The sequence below is a fragment of the Pseudorca crassidens genome, chromosome 9 (assembly GCF_039906515.1).
Source record: "Pseudorca crassidens isolate mPseCra1 chromosome 9, mPseCra1.hap1, whole genome shotgun sequence".
Classification (NCBI taxonomy): Eukaryota; Metazoa; Chordata; class Mammalia; order Artiodactyla; family Delphinidae; genus Pseudorca; species Pseudorca crassidens.
In genome coordinates this window covers 100,874,422-100,891,326 of record NC_090304.1, presented here as the reverse complement: position 1 = coordinate 100,891,326, position 16,905 = coordinate 100,874,422, and the positions used below count along the sequence as shown (strand labels likewise).

General features: G+C 55.3%; 1 protein-coding gene across 8 annotated transcripts; it reads left to right on the top strand.

Moving 5' to 3' along the window:
- The first annotated feature begins 2,406 nt into the window (after positions 1–2,406).
- ROBO4 (roundabout guidance receptor 4) lies at positions 2,407–16,097 on the top strand. Of its 8 annotated transcripts, none has more exons than XR_010946335.1 (18): positions 2,411–2,655; positions 3,002–3,331; positions 3,499–3,656; positions 3,851–3,971; positions 4,242–4,369; positions 4,466–4,694; positions 4,935–5,047; positions 5,778–5,946; positions 6,077–6,262; positions 6,391–6,433; positions 8,321–8,457; positions 8,578–8,841; positions 12,606–12,713; positions 12,891–13,029; positions 13,167–13,412; positions 13,574–13,932; positions 14,383–14,579; positions 15,112–15,183. XR_010946335.1 is itself a non-coding variant. In XM_067751432.1 (18 exons), the coding sequence occupies exons 1-17, from the start codon at positions 2,586–2,588 to the stop codon at positions 14,551–14,553; spliced, it is 2,853 nt and encodes a 950-aa protein (XP_067607533.1). In that variant the 5' UTR covers positions 2,411–2,585; the 3' UTR covers positions 14,554–14,579; positions 15,112–15,249. The 8 variants fall into 8 exon arrangements, 7 of the variants coding, with proteins under 7 accessions (XP_067607537.1, XP_067607536.1, XP_067607535.1 ...); XM_067751432.1 differs by having other exon boundaries at positions 14,501–14,579; positions 15,112–15,249; XM_067751431.1 differs by lacking the exon at positions 14,383–14,579 and adding an exon at positions 15,465–16,097 and having other exon boundaries at positions 2,417–2,655; positions 12,984–13,029; positions 15,112–15,318.
- Positions 16,098–16,905: the final 808 nt, after the last annotated feature.

Sequence of the window (16,905 nt, the reverse complement as noted above, 5' to 3'; positions counted from 1 at the left end):
TTGCTGGAAATGATCGCTGTGGTCTCTGAGAGCCACCCAGACATACCTCACTGTTGGGAAGTCCCCTCGGCCATCACTCCACGGATCCCTGAGTGCCCTGGATGCTTGGACTGAGTGAGGAGAAAGAGTCTTAACGTCCTAAGGAACAGCTCAGAACGATGGGGCCTTCCAATCCCCATCAGTTCTTAGCACTTGGGTGTCCAGAGTCTGGGAATGGAAAGAGGCTGTGCCAACGGCATGTCCAGGGATGAGTCACGTAACTGTGGGGCAAGGGCCCCTCCCCAGCTGCTGCAGCCTCCAGGCTCCATTCCTGCAGTACAGCACTGGTGCTTCTCCTCACTGAGTCACCTGCCCGTTCCGACTCAGCTGAGGACAGCACTAGTCATGAATCTGAGTTCCTTTGAGACTTGCCCTCTTATCCCCCAAGGGAAATTTATACCATCTTTCTGGATTATAGAGATTTGAGTCAAATCAAGCTGCCAGCAAATAATTAGCAGAGAACTTGTTTAGTCTCCCCAAGTCCAATGCATAAGCAGAAGAGACTAAAGAGGACTGCTAACAGCAACATTCCTGGGGCGCAGGTAGTCACTGGGTCAGGCAGGCCTGGGGGGCTCTGGACCTGGGAAATCCCAAATGGGCTAGATGTGCAGTAAATCCATCTGTCCCGCCACGCCCTTTCTTGTTCACCCTTGGCTGTCCTCAGGGTCCATGTGAATACCTCCTTCATCACTCTGTCCCCACTGATCCCTGACCCCATAAATTCTACTCCGCTATGCCTGGCACACATACGCCCAGGCACGCGCCATGGAGTCTGTCACTGCTCTTAGTTTCTCCGCTTCTGAAACACCAAGCTCTATTCTCTGACCCCAATTCCTGTTCTTCCAGCTCTGTCACTCTGTTACTTTAACTCAATTTTTTACCTCTTGGAAATGCCCAGTTTGGAGAGACCACAGTGTTCTCTTGCTCTAATTGTCTTAATCAGTCTTGGTCTGCATCTGAGGGGAAAGAGAAGAAGGAGTGAAGGAGGCCTTCCTCTTGATAGGCTGTGAGGGCCGTGGCTGCAGCTGGCACCGAGCGAGGCCAGGCTGAGAAGGGGGAGGAAGGGAGGGAGTCGGCTGGGTTAGGGGCCCCACAAAGGAGCTGGCCAGGAACAATGGGGAACAAAGGCTGGACATTCTTCCGCTGAGCCTCCAGAGCCTGGCCTTGGCCTTCCGGGAACAGTTCCAGGAAATGTCTGAGATTCCAGATTTGGAAGGAAGAGACCCGTAAACAGGAGCTGGGCTCTGAGAGGGGACAGCAGCATCTCTCTAGCAGGGGGTTGGGAGCAGCGGGGTGAGCACCGACATTGCAGGCTCACAAGCTACAGTCCCGTCTGCTATAGACACGAGGTTTCAGGGCTGGAAAAACTCTTTTTTCTTTTTTCGCGGTACGCGGGCCTCTCACCGCTGCGGCCTCTCCCGTTGCGGAGCACAGGCTCCGGACACGCAGGCTCAGCGGTCATGGCTCACGGGCCCAGCCGCTCCGCGGCATGTGGGATCTTCCCTGAGCAGGGCACGAACCCGAACCCGTGTCCCCTGCATGAACAGGCGGACTCTCAACCACTGCCCGACCAAGGAAGCCTTGGAAAAACTCTTAAAGGTCATGTACTCCAACCACCTTTCCAGGGCCTGAAAAATATCCCTGCCAAGGATGCTTAAATAGTTTCAATGATGGGATGTGCATGAAAATAAATATATCACAATATTGGCTAGGCTTTACTGATCACTTACAATGCATTAGGCACTGTACTAGATGATTTTATGCTTTATCTCCTCTCACTCTTACTCCAGCTCTCAAGGTAGGAACTATTATTATTATTATTAATTATTATTATTCTCACTTTACAAAAAAGGAAACTGACTTTCAGGGGTTAAGTCACTTGCCAGAGGTCTCCCAGAAGCTTATCTCATCTGTCTCTGGGCTGACTAGGCGCACAGAGTGGACATCTCCCAGACAAGAGCCTGTGCTCTTCCCTGTCTTCTGACCTACCACCCTGACCTCTCCCCGGGAAATGGGCCGGGGCATGACAAGACACACTTGCTCCCCGCACTTGGCTTCCGGGGCCTGTTTTCCTCTACCCTCAGCTTCAGAACACTGTGCCCTGAGATTCCACCTCTGGGTTTTCATGCCACTCTAGCAGGGGGTCGCTTGGAAGCCAAAGGATCGGGATTGAGATTCAAGGGTTCAGTAGAGGCTTGGGGTAAAGGATCAAAACAGTGGTTGAAGTTATGGTCGGGCTGAGGATTACCGCTAAGAAATCCTGGACTAGATCACAAGATAAACCCTAGGGCGGGGCTTCGAGTCAGAGGTTATGACTACAGGATCAAGGTCAGAGACTTTCTCTCCTCTGGTCTCCTCCCAATTCTCCAAGGCACTGAGGGCCAGGCAGGAAGCATCGGTTTCCTCAAAGCCGCTTCCCTCCTGGGGCAGAGTCTCGGTCACAAACAACCACCACTGCCGCCGCGCCCGCCCCTCCTTCCCTTCGCTGTGAGCTCAGAGCAGTAGGACAAAGTGCTACAGACAAGGACAGAGGCCTGAGGGCAGCCATGGGCTCTGGAGGAGTAGGCCTCCTTGGGGCCCGTCAGCCCCTGCCCCTCCTGCTTCTGCTCGTCACAGGTGAGTGTGGCCCTCCCTACTCCTAGCCCACGCTCCGCTCCGTTGATCTGAGGCCTGGCCAAGGCAGCGAGGAGACCCCCTTGCTCCTTTGCTTCCCTTTTGCAGTGGGGGGTACCAGAGACGACGGTGATGATGATGATGATGGTGATGTTGAGTGTGAGACAGACAGACTGAGAGCTCCACTGGCCCTCACCTGGGTGCCACGCACGCATGCTGGCCTTCTCCCCTCCCAGCTAGCGTGTTATTTGGGAACTGATCTTCAGGCAAGAGGAGGAAGATGAGGCGTGCAGGGATTTGGGGGCCCTATTTGCAGTCAGACTGGGCTGCACCTCCTTTCCTCTCCCAGGAGGCATGGCTCAGGACTCCCCACCCCAGATCCTCGTCCACCCCGAGGACCAGCTGCTCCAGGGCCCTGGCCCGGCCAAGATGAGCTGCCAGGCCTCAGGCCAGCCACCTCCCACCATCCGCTGGCTGCTGAATGGGCATCCCCTGAGCATGGTGCCCCCAGACATTCACCACCTCCTACCTGACGGAACCCTCCTGCTGCTGCGGCCCCCTCCCCGGGGACGTGCCCACGATGACCAGGTCCTGTCCACAGACCTGGGTGTCTACACGTGTGAGGCCAGCAACCGGCTGGGCACGGCAGTCAGCCGGGGCGCTCGGCTGTCTGTGGATGGTGAGCCCTGGGCGGGGAGACCTGGGTTGGGGGTGGTCCTAGATAGGAGACCGGGGAGGAGGGGCTCTTCGGAAAGGCAGGTAATGCAGAACGCTGTGAGACGCCAAGGCAGGACCTGAATGTGGGGACTGGGTCCCGCCCTCTGCGACCCTCCCTCCTCCCCACAGTCCTTCGGGAAGATTTCCAGGTCCAGCCTCGGGACGCGGTGGCCACGGTGGGCGAGCAGGTGATTCTGCAGTGTGGGTCGCCCTGGGGCCACCCAGAGCCCACAGTCTCATGGTGGAAGGATGGGAAACCCCTGGCCCTGCAGCCAGGGCGGCACTCGGTGAGTGTAGCCCCCTTCCCCACGCCTCACCCTGTCCTGGCCACAACTGTGCACACGTGAGGGACTGACCCGCCCCATGGCCCAATGTCCCCTGCAGAATTTGAGGAAGGGGAGGCGGTGAGGCCTTAGACTTCCCTCCGCACTCAGAGGCCCTCCCCGCAGGGGACACTTCACAACGCACCTGGTCCTGACAGGTGTCCAGAGGTTCCCTGCTGATGGCAAGAGCAGAGAAGAGTGACGCAGGGACCTATATGTGCGTGGCCACCAACAGTGCAGGACGACGGGAGAGCCGGGCAGCCAGGGTGTCTGTCCAAGGTAAAGGGAGGGCGGTCAGGGCCAAGGTCGGGGGCTCCAGTTAGGGTGGTGTGGTCTGGTTTTGGCTGAGGTTAGGGGATGTGGGAGCGGAACCCGGGATCAGGGTCAGAGCGGCGGGGACCCCATTTAGGGGTGGTTCTCCCGTCCTAGAATAGAAATCGGAGTGCTCTCAACCTGGGCGAGTTCTGGCTCCTCTGTGGCCGAGGGATGTTCCACCCAATTCCTCCGTTCTGGCCTATGGGCCCCACCCCAGCCCTGTGCTCCCCACAGAGCCCCAGGACCACAAGGAGCCCCTGGAGCTTCTGGCTGTGCGCATTCAGCTGGAAAACGTGACCCTGCTGAACCCAGACCCTGCGAAGGGCACCAAGCCTGGTCCTGCTGTGTGGCTCAGCTGGAAGGTGAGGCCCAGGACCTGGGCTGGAGCCCGTCACAGCTCCAGAAAGGGCTGCTCACGAGAGCCCTGAGCCCTCCTCTCCCTCTGGGCTCTTTCCCAGGTGAGCGGCCCTGCTGCACCTGCTCAGTCCTACACGGCCTTGTTCAGGACCCCAGCTGCCCCCGGAGGCCAGGGAGCCCCGTGGGCAGAGGCCCTGCTGGCTGGCTGGCAGAGCGCAGAGCTTGAGGGCCTCCAGTGGGGCCAGGACTACGAGTTCAAAGTGAGACCATCCTCCGGGCGGGCTCAAGGCCCCGACAGCAACGTGCTGCTCCTGAGACTGCCTGAGCAAGGTCGGGGACAGATGCCCCCCCAGACCCAACAATATACCCCCAGCCCCTTTTTGTCCCACTCTAGCCGGGCGGATGGTGGGTCCCACCCCTGGGCTCCCTCCTGCCCTGGCCCAGCAAGCAGAGCTGAGAAAGGCTTAGTCTCACAAGTGTGGCTCTGACCCTGTGTCCCATTCCAGCTCCTTTCCCTAGAGCCTTCTCCCTCAGCATCCCTTACAGCCTCTCTCCCTCCCCCCTCCCCAGTGCCCAGTGCCCCTCCCCAGGAGGTGTCCCTAAAACCTGGCAACGGCAGTGTCCTCGTGAGCTGGGTCCCACCACCTGCTGAAAACCACAATGGCATCATCCGTGGCTACCAGGTACCCTCCACAAACTGACACACCCCTTCCTAGTGGTGCCAGGAGATCCCTCTTCCCTGGCGTCCTGTAGACACTTGCTCTGGGCACTAAGAAATGGTACTTGGGCAGAGAAGCAAGGGAAACTTACTGTTGTTGGGCAAGGACCCTACTGTCTGCCAGACACTGCCGAGCGCTTACTTAGAATCTCATTTCATCCCATAGTCCGCCCTGGGTTATTGTCCCGTGTATGGACGTAGAAAGTGAGGCTAAGCTCACAGGTGCGGGAAACAGAACAGGAATCAAACCAGGCCGTGTCTGACTCTCAGCTTCTAAGGCAGTGGTGTCAGAGGGTGGTTCCTGGACCAGCAACGTCAGCATCACCTGAGAACTTGTTAGAACGCAAATCCTTAGGTCCTTTGCCAGGCCTTGTGAATCAGAAAGTCGGGGATGGACCCGGCAATCTGGATTTTAACAAATCCTCCAGGTGACCCTGAAGCACGCTGGCGTTTGCGAACCACGGGTCTAACGCCTATTTCGCCGATTACTTTTGTCCCTCGTCTGTCGGTCTAGAAAGAAGTGTCTCCCACTCTGTGGGGGGAGGAGGAAATAGGACGTGTGGGTGCATGCGGGGGGCGTCCCCAGGTGAACGGCAGGACAGGGTGGCCACACGCCCGGAGTCTGATCCGCAAGAGGAAGGGCTGAGCTGCTGGGATGGTGCCAGGGGGCGAGCTCCCCTCTGTTTGCGCCTCAGGTCTGGAGCCTGGGCAACACCTCGTTGCCCCCCGCCAACTGGACGGTGGCGGGCGAGCAGACCCGGCTGGAGATCGCCACCCGCGTGCCAGGTTCCTATTGCGTACAAGTGGCCGCAGTCACTGGGGCTGGGGCTGGGCAGCCCAGCAGCCCTGTCTGCCTCTTTTTAGGTGAGGACAGTGCCCACCGGCCCCACCCCGACCCATTCAGGCCCCATCTCCGCCTTCCTCTCTCCCCGCTCTCGCTTCCGGCTCCTCCCCCTCAGCCGCCCCCTCCCCCTGAGCTCAAATTCCCATACAGAGCAGGCCGTGGAGCAAGCTCTCCAGGAGCCCAGTGCGCACGGCCCGTGGACCCTGGAGCAGCTGAGGGCGGCCTTGAGGCGGCCAGAGGTCATTGCCAGCGGGGGTGTTGTGCTCTGGTTGCTGCTGCTGGGCACCGCCGTGTGCATCCACCGCCGGCGCCGAGCTGGGGTGCACCTGGGCCCAGGTGAGAAGGTGAAGTGGACTCCCAGGTGATCAGGCCTTCCCTGGGTCCAGCCAGAACGCTACAGGGGTTTAGACCGCTAGCCAGGTGCTGGAGACTCTGGGCTGACCCTTCCTCCTGCCCTCTCCCAGGTCTGTACAGACATACCAGTGAGGACGCCATCCTAAAACACAGGTGAGAGACGAAAGGGCCCGAGGCGAGGGCGGGGCCGAGGGGCCGAGGGACAGTGGGAGGGACAGTGGAGCTGGGATGGAGAACTGGCCGGAGTACTAGTCTCCCCTACTGCCAGGCAATTTGGCATCCTAGTACCTGAATTTCCCTTGAACTTCAAGTGAGAATTAAATTTCTCTTTCATTAATGTTCCTATCACACCACTTGACAAGGTGAGTAAACTGAAGACTCATGACTCAAGTGACTGCCCAAGGCTGCACAGCTAGTAGCTGCCTTCTGAATTCCTAATCCAGTGCTCTTGTTACCAAGCTCTCATTAATACTGACTGCACTCTCCTGCTGACTCGTGCTGCTAGGTGGAGAATAACTAGCACAGGAGGACCAGTCTGATTTCTAATTTGCTCTGTACACTCAGCATCTCCCTAGTAGTCCCTTTGGCTACAGGAAATCACCTACCCACGGAGGCATCTTTCCTTCGCAATAATCCACCCACAGTTCCAGCAGAGGGCGCTCTGCCCTTGCGTGATGGATTCTTACTCCTTGTTCTCAGCAACGGAGCCCGCCTGCAGGTACATCTGCTCCAAGCGCGTTTGGCTGCCAGAGCAAGTCTCCCATTATGAGACACGACACTAAAAGAGAAAACATCCTTTTTTCTCCTACTGGCTGAATTTTACACTGAACAACCATTTCATCTCTGCCCACCTTCTCCTGCTCTTTATCTCATTAGATCTCCTCTGGGAGAGTTCACATTCCAGGTCTGCATCTTTCAACAGGAATTTATCAAGCACCTACTATGTGAGACACATCCAGCTCTACCATTTTGCTGTCAGTTTCTCGGCCCAGAGCAAGGTTCTGTGCTGGCTGGTGCTGTGTTCCTGCGTTGTTCTGTGCTCATTGGTCTTTCCCTTCCAGCTACCTCCTGGGCTTAGTCTGCTCTGCCCCAAACTTTCTGTGGCTCCCCTGGGATTTCATCCCTTCTCCTTGAGGGAGATTCCACTCTGATCACTTTGTTGATTCATTCCTTTAGAACAGCTTCCGTCTAGCAGAGACAGCCACGCAAGCACAAATGCAATCCAGAATTGGGGGTGCAGAAACATGTACAAGTACAAGGAAGGGGCTGGAGGGGAACTATGGGAGGAAGAAGATTTCACATTTACCCTGGCAGTTAGAAGGGGAAGGGCAAAGGGAACAGCAAGAAATAGCCTGTTGCATTCATAGGGAAAGACAAGCCTTTTGGTCTGGCTGGGGCGTACTGTGTGGGATGGGTCAGAGCACAGACTGAGGAGCTGGAAGCCAGACCAACGAGGGCCCTGTTAGCCATGCTAGGCAGCTGGGCTCTATCTTGGTAAATGGAGAGCCACTGAAGGTTTTAGGCAGAAAAGTGCTTTGGTCTGATCCCTGCCACATGGTGTCCCATTCAAAGGGAACCAGGCTAGAGGTAGAGAAGCCAACCTTCAGGTAGCAAACTCCTGCTCTGCTGGCTGAGTCATCTCACATTTCTTCGTCTCAACTTACAGCATCAGCCTTGTAAGGAAGGCCTTACTGTTGCCATCTTACAGATGGAGAAACGGGGGCTTAGAGAGGCTAATAGACTGAGTTGCCCAGGGTTGCACAGCTAAGGCTGCAGCAGATCTGGCTCCAGGTCTGTGTTCTTTCTGTCTCAGCCCGTAGCTATCTCTCTTTGATACCTCCTAGCTCTGGGCAACTTGGACTTCCCCTGATCCCAGGATAAGAAAGCGGCGCTGAGTTTGGGACAGCAGATCAGAGATCTTAAGGAGGCTGTGAGGGGCTGAAAAGCAGTGAGAAGAACACCCCCCCCCCTTCTGCTACCCACTGAGTCGGAGGTTTGGGCCAATCTTGTTCTCCCTCCACCCCACCCTCCATTGCCCAGGATGGATCACAGTGACTCGCCGTGGCTGGCAGACACTTGGCGCTCCACCTCTGGCTCTCGGGACCTCAGCAGCAGCAGCAGTCTCAGCAGCCGACTGGGAATGGACCCCCGGGACCCACTAGACAGTCGTCGCTCCTGTAAGCATGTCCCGAGGGGGTGGGGTGGGCCTGGCAGTGGAGCAGGGGTCCCAGGGCTGGAGAAGGGGGGGCATGGGTGGGATGCGTTCACCATAATTCCTCCTGTCGTTTTTATTGCAGTGATCTCCTGGGATCCCCGAAGCCCCGGTGTGCCCCTGCTTCCCGACACCAGCACTTTTTATGGCTCCCTCATCAATGAGCTGCCTTCCAGCCCCCCAGCCCGGCCAAGTCCCCAGGCCCCAGCTGCCAGGCGGCTCACACCCCAGCTGGCCAGGCTCTCCAGTCCCTGGGCCAGTTCAGACAGCCTCTGCGGCCGCAGGGGCCTCTCTTCTCCGCGCTTGTCTCTGGCCCCTGCAGAGGCTTGGAAGGCCAAAAAAAAGCAGGGTAAGGATGGGGGGATGGACAGCCTGACTCGGGTGGTAGGGGGGACAGGAGAGAGCATGGGGTGGCCTCGACGCCGGGTGTGGGCCGCACCCCACTCGCAGCCTGTCCTGATGGACGCCTATCGCCACGCACCCAGCCCGGAGTGTGCTGGCCTCAGCTTTTCTTTACACCATGATCTTGCTTGGGTTTTGCCACACCAGTAGTGAGCCTTGTTGCTGCAGCCAGCTCAACTCAGCAAACATTTAATAAGCACCACTGTATGCCAGACGGGGGACACAGAAACACCAAATATAATCCTTGCTCTTTACGAGCTCAAAGTCTAATGAAAGTGCCTGACCAGCACACAGATAATTCTAGAACCTGGAGGGGTGTAACCAGTGCTAGCCCAAAGCCTCAGGCACTCATGACCTCTCTACTACGCACTGTGTCCATATGTACTATGTACGTGCACGATATACGGGTCTGCCCAGGTACCCACCTCCAGCTGGCTTCCCAGAGAATGAGTATTTCCTTTCTGTCCAGAGTTTTCTCCTGACTTCCGGCTACCTGCTTTGACTTTCTAGAGAGAAGTAATTATAATCTCTGTTTCTTTAGCAACTACTCTATGGGAGGTGCTTTACTTACATTTGTTATTTCATTTAATCCTCACAACATATCGGCTAGGTGCTATTTCTCTAATTTTACAAGATTGGGAAAGAGGGTCAGAATTGGGTAACTTGTTCAAAACTCCATGTCCATAAGCTGCAGTTCTCAGATTTGAAGCCAGAATGGTCTGCTTCCAAAGGCTACTCGGAATCTCTCTGGGAGCGCCCCTGGGCAATTCTGTTCTCTCCCTGACTCTTTTCTCCTTTTCTGAACATTCACTGTCTGCACTCTCTCTGCTGTCTTCCTGAGCCTCCTGTACTGATTAGTAAGATTTACAAATGTTCAACAGCCAGTTTTGTTAAGTGGATATAATCCAACTTTTATTAAGACAAAGATGGATTCAGAGTAATTAAGAGCTTGTCCAATATCCGGAATTTTATGACTCTAAATATTAGCCAAGCTGGCATCCTTTCCAGCTTTGCCTCAGAGCTATTGCATTAGAAATAATCATCTGTGATAATGAAATACCAGCTAAAAAGAGGTTGCAGAAGTCTCATGGAAAAACTAGCTTTTCCGTGGATAACCACACTAATTTGAATATAACGTATACCCTGTCTGAGAACATTAATACTACCCCACAAAAGGTGAGCAATTTTCTACACTCAATTCTTAAGAAGATTCCAATTCTGAGATGAAGCTTCCTAACCTCACTCAGAGATCTAGGTCCTCACTGCACCCCTTTTCTCCTCACCCGGCCCCACCCCACCACTGCCCAGGATGGGCTGAGAACAGTGACTCCCCTGGGCTGGTGGACACTTGGCCTACCTCTGGCTCTTTGCAGTGGCAGCAAGATCTCAGAGGCATGGAGCTCCTCTACTGCTGTCAGCTGGTCCGAAAGACTGCTGATTCCTTGTCTTCTAAAACTGGCAGGCTCTCTCAGTGTCCTCTACCCCCTTGACTTGCTTATTCTTTTTTCTTTTCTTTTTTTAATCTATTTATTTATTTGTGGCTGCATTGGGTCTTCGTTGCTGCGCCCGGGCTTTCTCTAGTTGCAGCAAGCGGGGGTTACTCTTCGTTGCGGTGCGCGGGCTTCTCATTGCGGTGGCTTCTCTTGTCACAGAGCATGGGCTCTAGGCGCGCGGGCTTCAGTAGTTGTGGCACGCGGGCTCAGTAGTTGTGACTCACGGGCTCTAGAGTGCGGGCTCAGTAGTTGTGACTCACGAGCTCTAGAGCGCAGGCTAAGTTGTTGTGACGCACAGGCTTAGTTGCTCCACGACATGTTGGATCTTCCCAAACCAGGGATCGAACCCATATGCCCTGAGGTGGATTCTCAACCACTGTGCCACCAGGGAAGTCCCCTTTTTCTTATTATCTGACCTTAGTTGGGTTTTTTCCTCTGTGACTAATAATCTCACAACTGCTGTCTCCCGTGTCTAATCCATTATATCTTATTCTCAGTTCACTTTGCGGATACATATCATCAATACATTGAATAGCCTCATTAAATAATTAATTCAAACAAATATTTATCGCAATTCAGGTGTGCCCAACAAGATTCCACCTAACCCTGACAACATGTTTACTGTATAGTTTGATTCAAATAATATTGAAACTAAATTCAAGTAATTCCAAGCAAGGTGGAAGGAGGGTTTTTTTGTTACCAGAATCCTTTAGAGGAAATGATAGGAGCAGGGATGAGCATGGCCTTTTTCCTTCCCTTTCCACACAAAGCAACATAAACAACAGGTACCCCCATTTCTGAGCTTAGTCAAGAAGCACAGGACAAGACAGGTGATGAGAGCAGGGTTGGAGCACCCAAAGGTGGCCTCCAGGACTCCCTGGGTCATATGACAATTAAAGGAAATGAGTAAAAACCAAACCAGCCAAACTACAAAAGGAAACTTTGATGGAGGAAGTCTAGCCATTGTGTGGCTTTTCATCCCAGTGGCTCAGAAGGTCTGGCTACTGTACATGGATTCCTAGGGTCCAGATGGATTCTTGATGAATGCCTTGTCCCTGCTTTGAACCTGCCCCAGATCTTTGAAATCGGACTGAATAGACAGCTCTGTCTTGAGAGTCCTGCCTGGTCTCTGGTCCCCTTTCCTAACTGGGCTTCTGATCATGTGACACTAACCTGAAGGCTGTTTCTTTTCTCCTTTGCTTGATGTTCTCCTGTTCCTGATCTTGGGAAAATCCTTTTCCCTTTATTATTCTGCTCCTCTCTGGTTTAAACTGAGATCCATTTTGGTTTTGGCCTGACCAGGTCATTGCACACAGCCGGGTCTTCTGTATTGTCACAGTTCACGCAGAGCCCTGTCTCCTAAGTGGCCACATGGGCCTGATGATAGCTGCCATCTTGTACATGATTCTTCTCACCTTGTGTTTAAACCTGCATCTCTGATATCATCCATCCATTCACTCATTCATTCAACACGTACTGAATATCCACGGGCAGGGCATTGCCTCCCTGGGTGAGATCAACACATCTTCCTATTTTCAAGTTCCTCTTCCCATCAGCTGACTCTCTCCCTTCACACCTGACATGGTCTGGAGCTCACTGGTTTTGTCTTCCTCATTCAGCTCAACTTGACAGCCCAACCCATCTCTCCAAGTGAGAGACACTTGGGTTTATCAGGGCAAGGCTATCCAGAGCCATGTGAGATATTTGCGATGTGAGAAGTGGAAATTAACAGATTCTCTCCAAGAAAAGAAGGAGTATTTGCCTTCACGGAGGCAAAATTCATGAACGTAGGTAGCAATGTGAGGGTATAGAGATCAGGAAATTGGAATGTGTACAGTAAAGAGAAATACAGTTGTTTTTTAATATATCTATTAGGTGCCGGGAACTTTCCAATCTGTTTTTAGTTAACTGGCCAAACCATGCTTTGCAGTGGTTGTTTACAAATGAAACAGGCTCAGGAAGGTTAACGGATTTACCTGAGGTCACACAGCTAATACGTGGCTGAGCCAGGCTACGAGTGCAGGTGTTTTGACTCCAAGCTTAGTGCTCCTTCCATTATATCACAGCTGCCTGGATGGAGAGAGGTTCTTCCCTCTTCCCTCTGGGTTCAAGAACCCTAAAGCTTAACTGGATGATGAAGCTGAAGCTAGAGCCTGTGGTTGAGGTCTGCAAGGCACACCCAGGCTTGGCCTCCAGCCACCGACTCTTTGCTTTGCAGAGCTGCACCAGGCCAACAGCTCCCCGCTGCTCCGGGCCAGCCACCCTGTGGAGCTCTGGGCCTGTGAGTTGGGCAACAGAGGCTCCAAGAACCTTTCCCAAAGCCCAGGTGAGAGGAGGGCGCTACGAGGCAGGTGAGGGGCTGAGGCAGGGTGTGGGGCTTCTCCTGTCCCTGTGGAGGCTGGCTGGGTGCAGACAGGACTCTGAGGGGCTGGATAGACAGGCAAACTGGGGCCCGGGGCTGACGGGGGTTCTGCTATCTCACGCCCAGCCTGTCGTTCCCCAGGAGCTGTGCCCTGGGCCCTGGTTGCCTGGCGGGCCCTGGGACCACAGCTCCTCGGCTCCCCCAGTGAGCTGGTGACTCACCCTCTCCCCGCAGCACCCCTCCCTCCTCGTGGACCCCGCACTCAGAGTCAACAGACCCAGTAAGAGGGCATGGGGTCAGGACGCAGGGCTGGGCACTGGGGGTGTGGGGTGTCTGCTGACCGTGGACGGGGCTGGGGGAGGGGTGGCAGGGGCCAGAAGGACGGCACTAACCATCCTGCCATCTTACCCCAATCAGGCAATCGGTGGAGCCCCAAGCCCCCTCCTGCCACCCACTGCCAGCAGCCCCTGTCCCCGCCTTTATCCCTTCTGGTCCCCCCAGCCCCTCCAGTCCCCAGGCCTCTTCCCTCTCTGGTCCCAGCCCAGCATCCAGTCGCCTGTCCAGCTCATCACTGTCGTCCCTGGGGGAGGATCAAGACAGTGTGCTGACCCCTGAGGAGGTGGCCCTGTGCCTGGAGCTCAGTGAGGGTGAGGAGACCCCCAGGTGAGTGGCCAGAGGGGGAACCAAAGGATACAGATAGGAGCGTGAGACAGGAGTATGCCTAGGTCTGCTGCCTCCACCCTCCTCAACGGGGCTGTTTCTGCCACTCCACGCCCCGCCCCCCACCCCGACCGCGTCCCATCCCCCGTTTTGCCTCTTCCTAGGAACAGTGTCTCTCCAATGCCAAGGGCTCCTTCACCCCCCATCACCTATGGCTACATCAGCGTCCCGACGGCCTCGGAGCTAGCGGACATGGGCAGGCCTGGAGCGGGGGTGGGGTCCGAGGTGAGGGGCTTGCTGTGCCCACCTCGGCCCTGCCCCACACCCACCCCCAGCGAGGGCTCCTTGGCCAATGGCTGGGGCTCAGCCTCTGAGGACAACGCCCCCAGCGCCAGAGCCAGCCTGGTCAGCTCCTCCGACGGCTCCTTCCTCGCCGACGCCCACTTTGCCCGGGCCCTGGCCGTGGCTGCGGACAGCTTTGGCTTTGGGCTGGAGCCCAGGGAGGCAGACTGCGTCTTCACAGGTACATGAGATCCCTGTCTTCCTCCTCATCCCCACCGCCTGGAGCGGACACAGCTTCTCCCCAACCAAGAGGCAAAGCATCCTAAGCATCGTCTTCGTGGTCGTCGTCCCTAAAACAGCTAGTTGGGTTTTTTTTTGCGGTACGCGGGACTCTCACTGTTGTGGCCTCTCCCGTTGCAGAGCACAGGCTTGGGACGCGCAGGCTCAGCGGCCATGGCTCATGGGCCCAGCCGCTCCGCGGCATGTGGGATCTTCCCAGACCGGGGCACAAACCCGCGTCCCCTGCATCAGCAGGCGGACTCTCAACCACCGCGCCACCAGGGAAGCCCAAACAGCTAGTTTTTATTGAGGGATGACTATGTCCCAGGCACTATGATAAGTGCTTTACATACACTCAACATTAACAGCAACTCTCTGAAGAATATTCTTTGTCGTTCTTTTCCAAATGAAGAAACTGTAAGTCCAACAGCTTTATCAGCTTGCTCAAGGTCACCTACCAGAACAGGATAAATTGTTCAAGTTAAAATCCCAGAGGCAGCCGATTGTACAGTCCATTGTGCTACCTCCAGGACCCTCTTACCAGATGTGGGTCTCCAGGAAACGTTGCTCCCCAGCCCAGTGACTCAGATTCGTCCCCACTGTGGGAAGGTCTGTTTTCTCGCATGTGTCCCCCTGTGCTTTCAAGGCCTTCTTCCTGTCCTGTGTGTGGCAGGGTGGGAAGTGACTGGGCGGCCTGTTTCACGTGTCTAGCAGGTGGGACCATCATCCCCAAGTCAACAGAAGGTAGTCAGGGCTCCCCGTGGCCCTTTGGAGTGCCCTTCCTCAGACACTCTGTTAGATCCCCTAGACCCATCTTACGAACCCTAACTCTACATTTTGCCCCCCCAAAAAAGCAGTCAGGCTTGTGGTAGATAGGAGAGCAAGGATTACCTAGGACAGAAGGCCAGGGCTGGGCTAGGACAAAAGAGCTCAAGCTGTTCTCTGAAGAAACCAGTGGACATCTTCCTTTCCCTGGGGCGGAGGCTCCTGTGGATGTGGCCACTGGGGGTGATGGACCGAGTGGGGCTGGGTTATGTCTAGGGTTGGGTGTATGCCTTAAGCAGCCCCAAGCCTTCTGCCCTAAACTGGTCCATATGGGTGAAGGACAACCCTCCACAGATACCTCTACCCTCCCTGACAGATGCTTTGTCACCTCCCTCCCCCCGGGATGACCTCTTCCTGAACTCCGCCCTCTCCCTGCCCCCGTGGGAGTGGAGGTCAGACTGGTTGGAGGACATGGAGAAAAACCACACCCAGTGGCTGGGAAGGGGGCTGCCTCTCTGGCCCTCCACCTCTCGGATCTCGTCCCAGAGAAGTCATGTCAGCTGTCCTGCGCCCAAGGCCGGCGGTAAGCGTCTGGCTGGCTAGCTGATGTGGCGATCTTGACTGCAGGGGTTCTTGGCAGTGGGATGGGGTCCAAGAGGGCACCTGGGGTCTGGCAGGAGAGCTAAGGAGCTGGGGGATAAATCCATCCTCCTTCAACTTCTCCTACAGACTCCTCGTGAACTGATCCCGAGACTGCCGAGAGGAGAATCAGAACTGTCTCCCCTGTCAGCTGCCAGCCTGGGCTGTGGACTGTGGGTCTTGATCTCTGCATCTCTGCAGTCGGGGTCCACCTCTCCCAGCCTCCAGAGTTCTCCGTCCCGGATTGTGAAAACAAACGAAAGCAAAACAAAATATGAACAAAGCGGACCTGGAGCCCCCGGGGGAAAAAATCATCTCCACCTGACTCCCAGCCCTTGCTTTTCCCACTGCTTCATCCACGTCCACAGCCAGGTCATTTGGGCCTAAGAAGCAGCCCTAAATCCTGATCTCCCCACCCACTTGGATCACGGGAAGTGGAGGGGCCAAACGTCTGCCTGGAGGACAACAGTGGCTCATGGGAGAGGGCTGTGGAGGAAGGAGCTTCTCATCTCAGGGCCTCCCCTCTCTGCCTTTTCTGGACGATTCCTAACTCTCTCCCCAAACACACCACGAAGGGACATAAAGAGAGACTCCACTGAGGCAGTGATGAGTCTAGGGAGGAAGATGAAGGAGGAGTGACAAACGTGGGACAAGTACACCCTCCTCATACTCTTGTCACTATAAGCTTAAGGAATCTGATACCATAAAGCTACGATGACTTGAGTTCTACGAGGTCACTCTGCGGGCCGCCATCATGAGACCTCTCGGCGGAGCACCACCCTCAGGAGGGCTCCTGGGTTAGAAAGGGATCAAGGGTTCACTGACACTCTGGGTGTCACTCCTTTCTGTTCTGTTATGAAGGAGGGAATTACCTGCATCTTTCAGACTTTAAGCAGAATGCAGGAAAGGGTGGGGTGGGGGATTTTCGGGGTCTGCTGGTCTTAGCAACTTGTCCTGTGAAGACAACTCCTGCTTTCAGGGGTCCCAGCTGCCCTCCCCAAAGACCAGTCCCAGATGGTTTCTTAAAATAGACAAAGTAGCTAAGTTTCACAAAAGGTAGAACCACCTGTAAGGGCTGGCTAGTGGGCACCCTTCAGACAGAAAACAGAACAGAGGAATGGAGGGGCAGGACTTCCAGAGCCTGAGCCACAGAAAACCACTGGAGGGCAGGCAGGGCTGCGTCCTTCTCGCTTGGCGGGAAAGGTCAGGGGCAGAAGCCACACGCTGGGCGGTTGCTACTGAGCATGCCCAGGGTCGTGACCTCAGGATGAGGAGTCAGTGCTCTGGATACACATCCGTTCCTCTTTATTTGCTTTTCCTTTTTTGGATTTTATTTTTCTTTTAGCTTCCTGGTAAAATTCCTTTTGAAAACATGCCAACCTCATTTGCCAGACGAAATGAGAAAAAAGGGATTTGTACACACTTAGGTCAAAGGGGTAGGAGAGGTCAGAGCCTGGGACTGGGGGGTCAGCGGCCATCCCCTGAGAGCCCGGAGCAGTCACTGGGCAAGTGAGAAGGAAACAGACCTCAG

Coding starts and splice junctions, on each gene's coding strand:
- ROBO4 (XM_067751430.1), top strand. CDS start 2,586: ATGGGCTCTGGAGGAGTAGGCCTCCTTGGGGCCCGTCAGCCCCTGCCC. Junction 3,657..3,850: donor TGCAGCCAGGGCGGCACTCG/GTGAGTGTAGCC, acceptor TGGTCCTGACAG/GTGTCCAGAGGTTCCCTGCT. Junction 5,947..6,076: donor CCCTGTCTGCCTCTTTTTAG/GTGAGGACAGTG, acceptor ATTCCCATACAG/AGCAGGCCGTGGAGCAAGCT.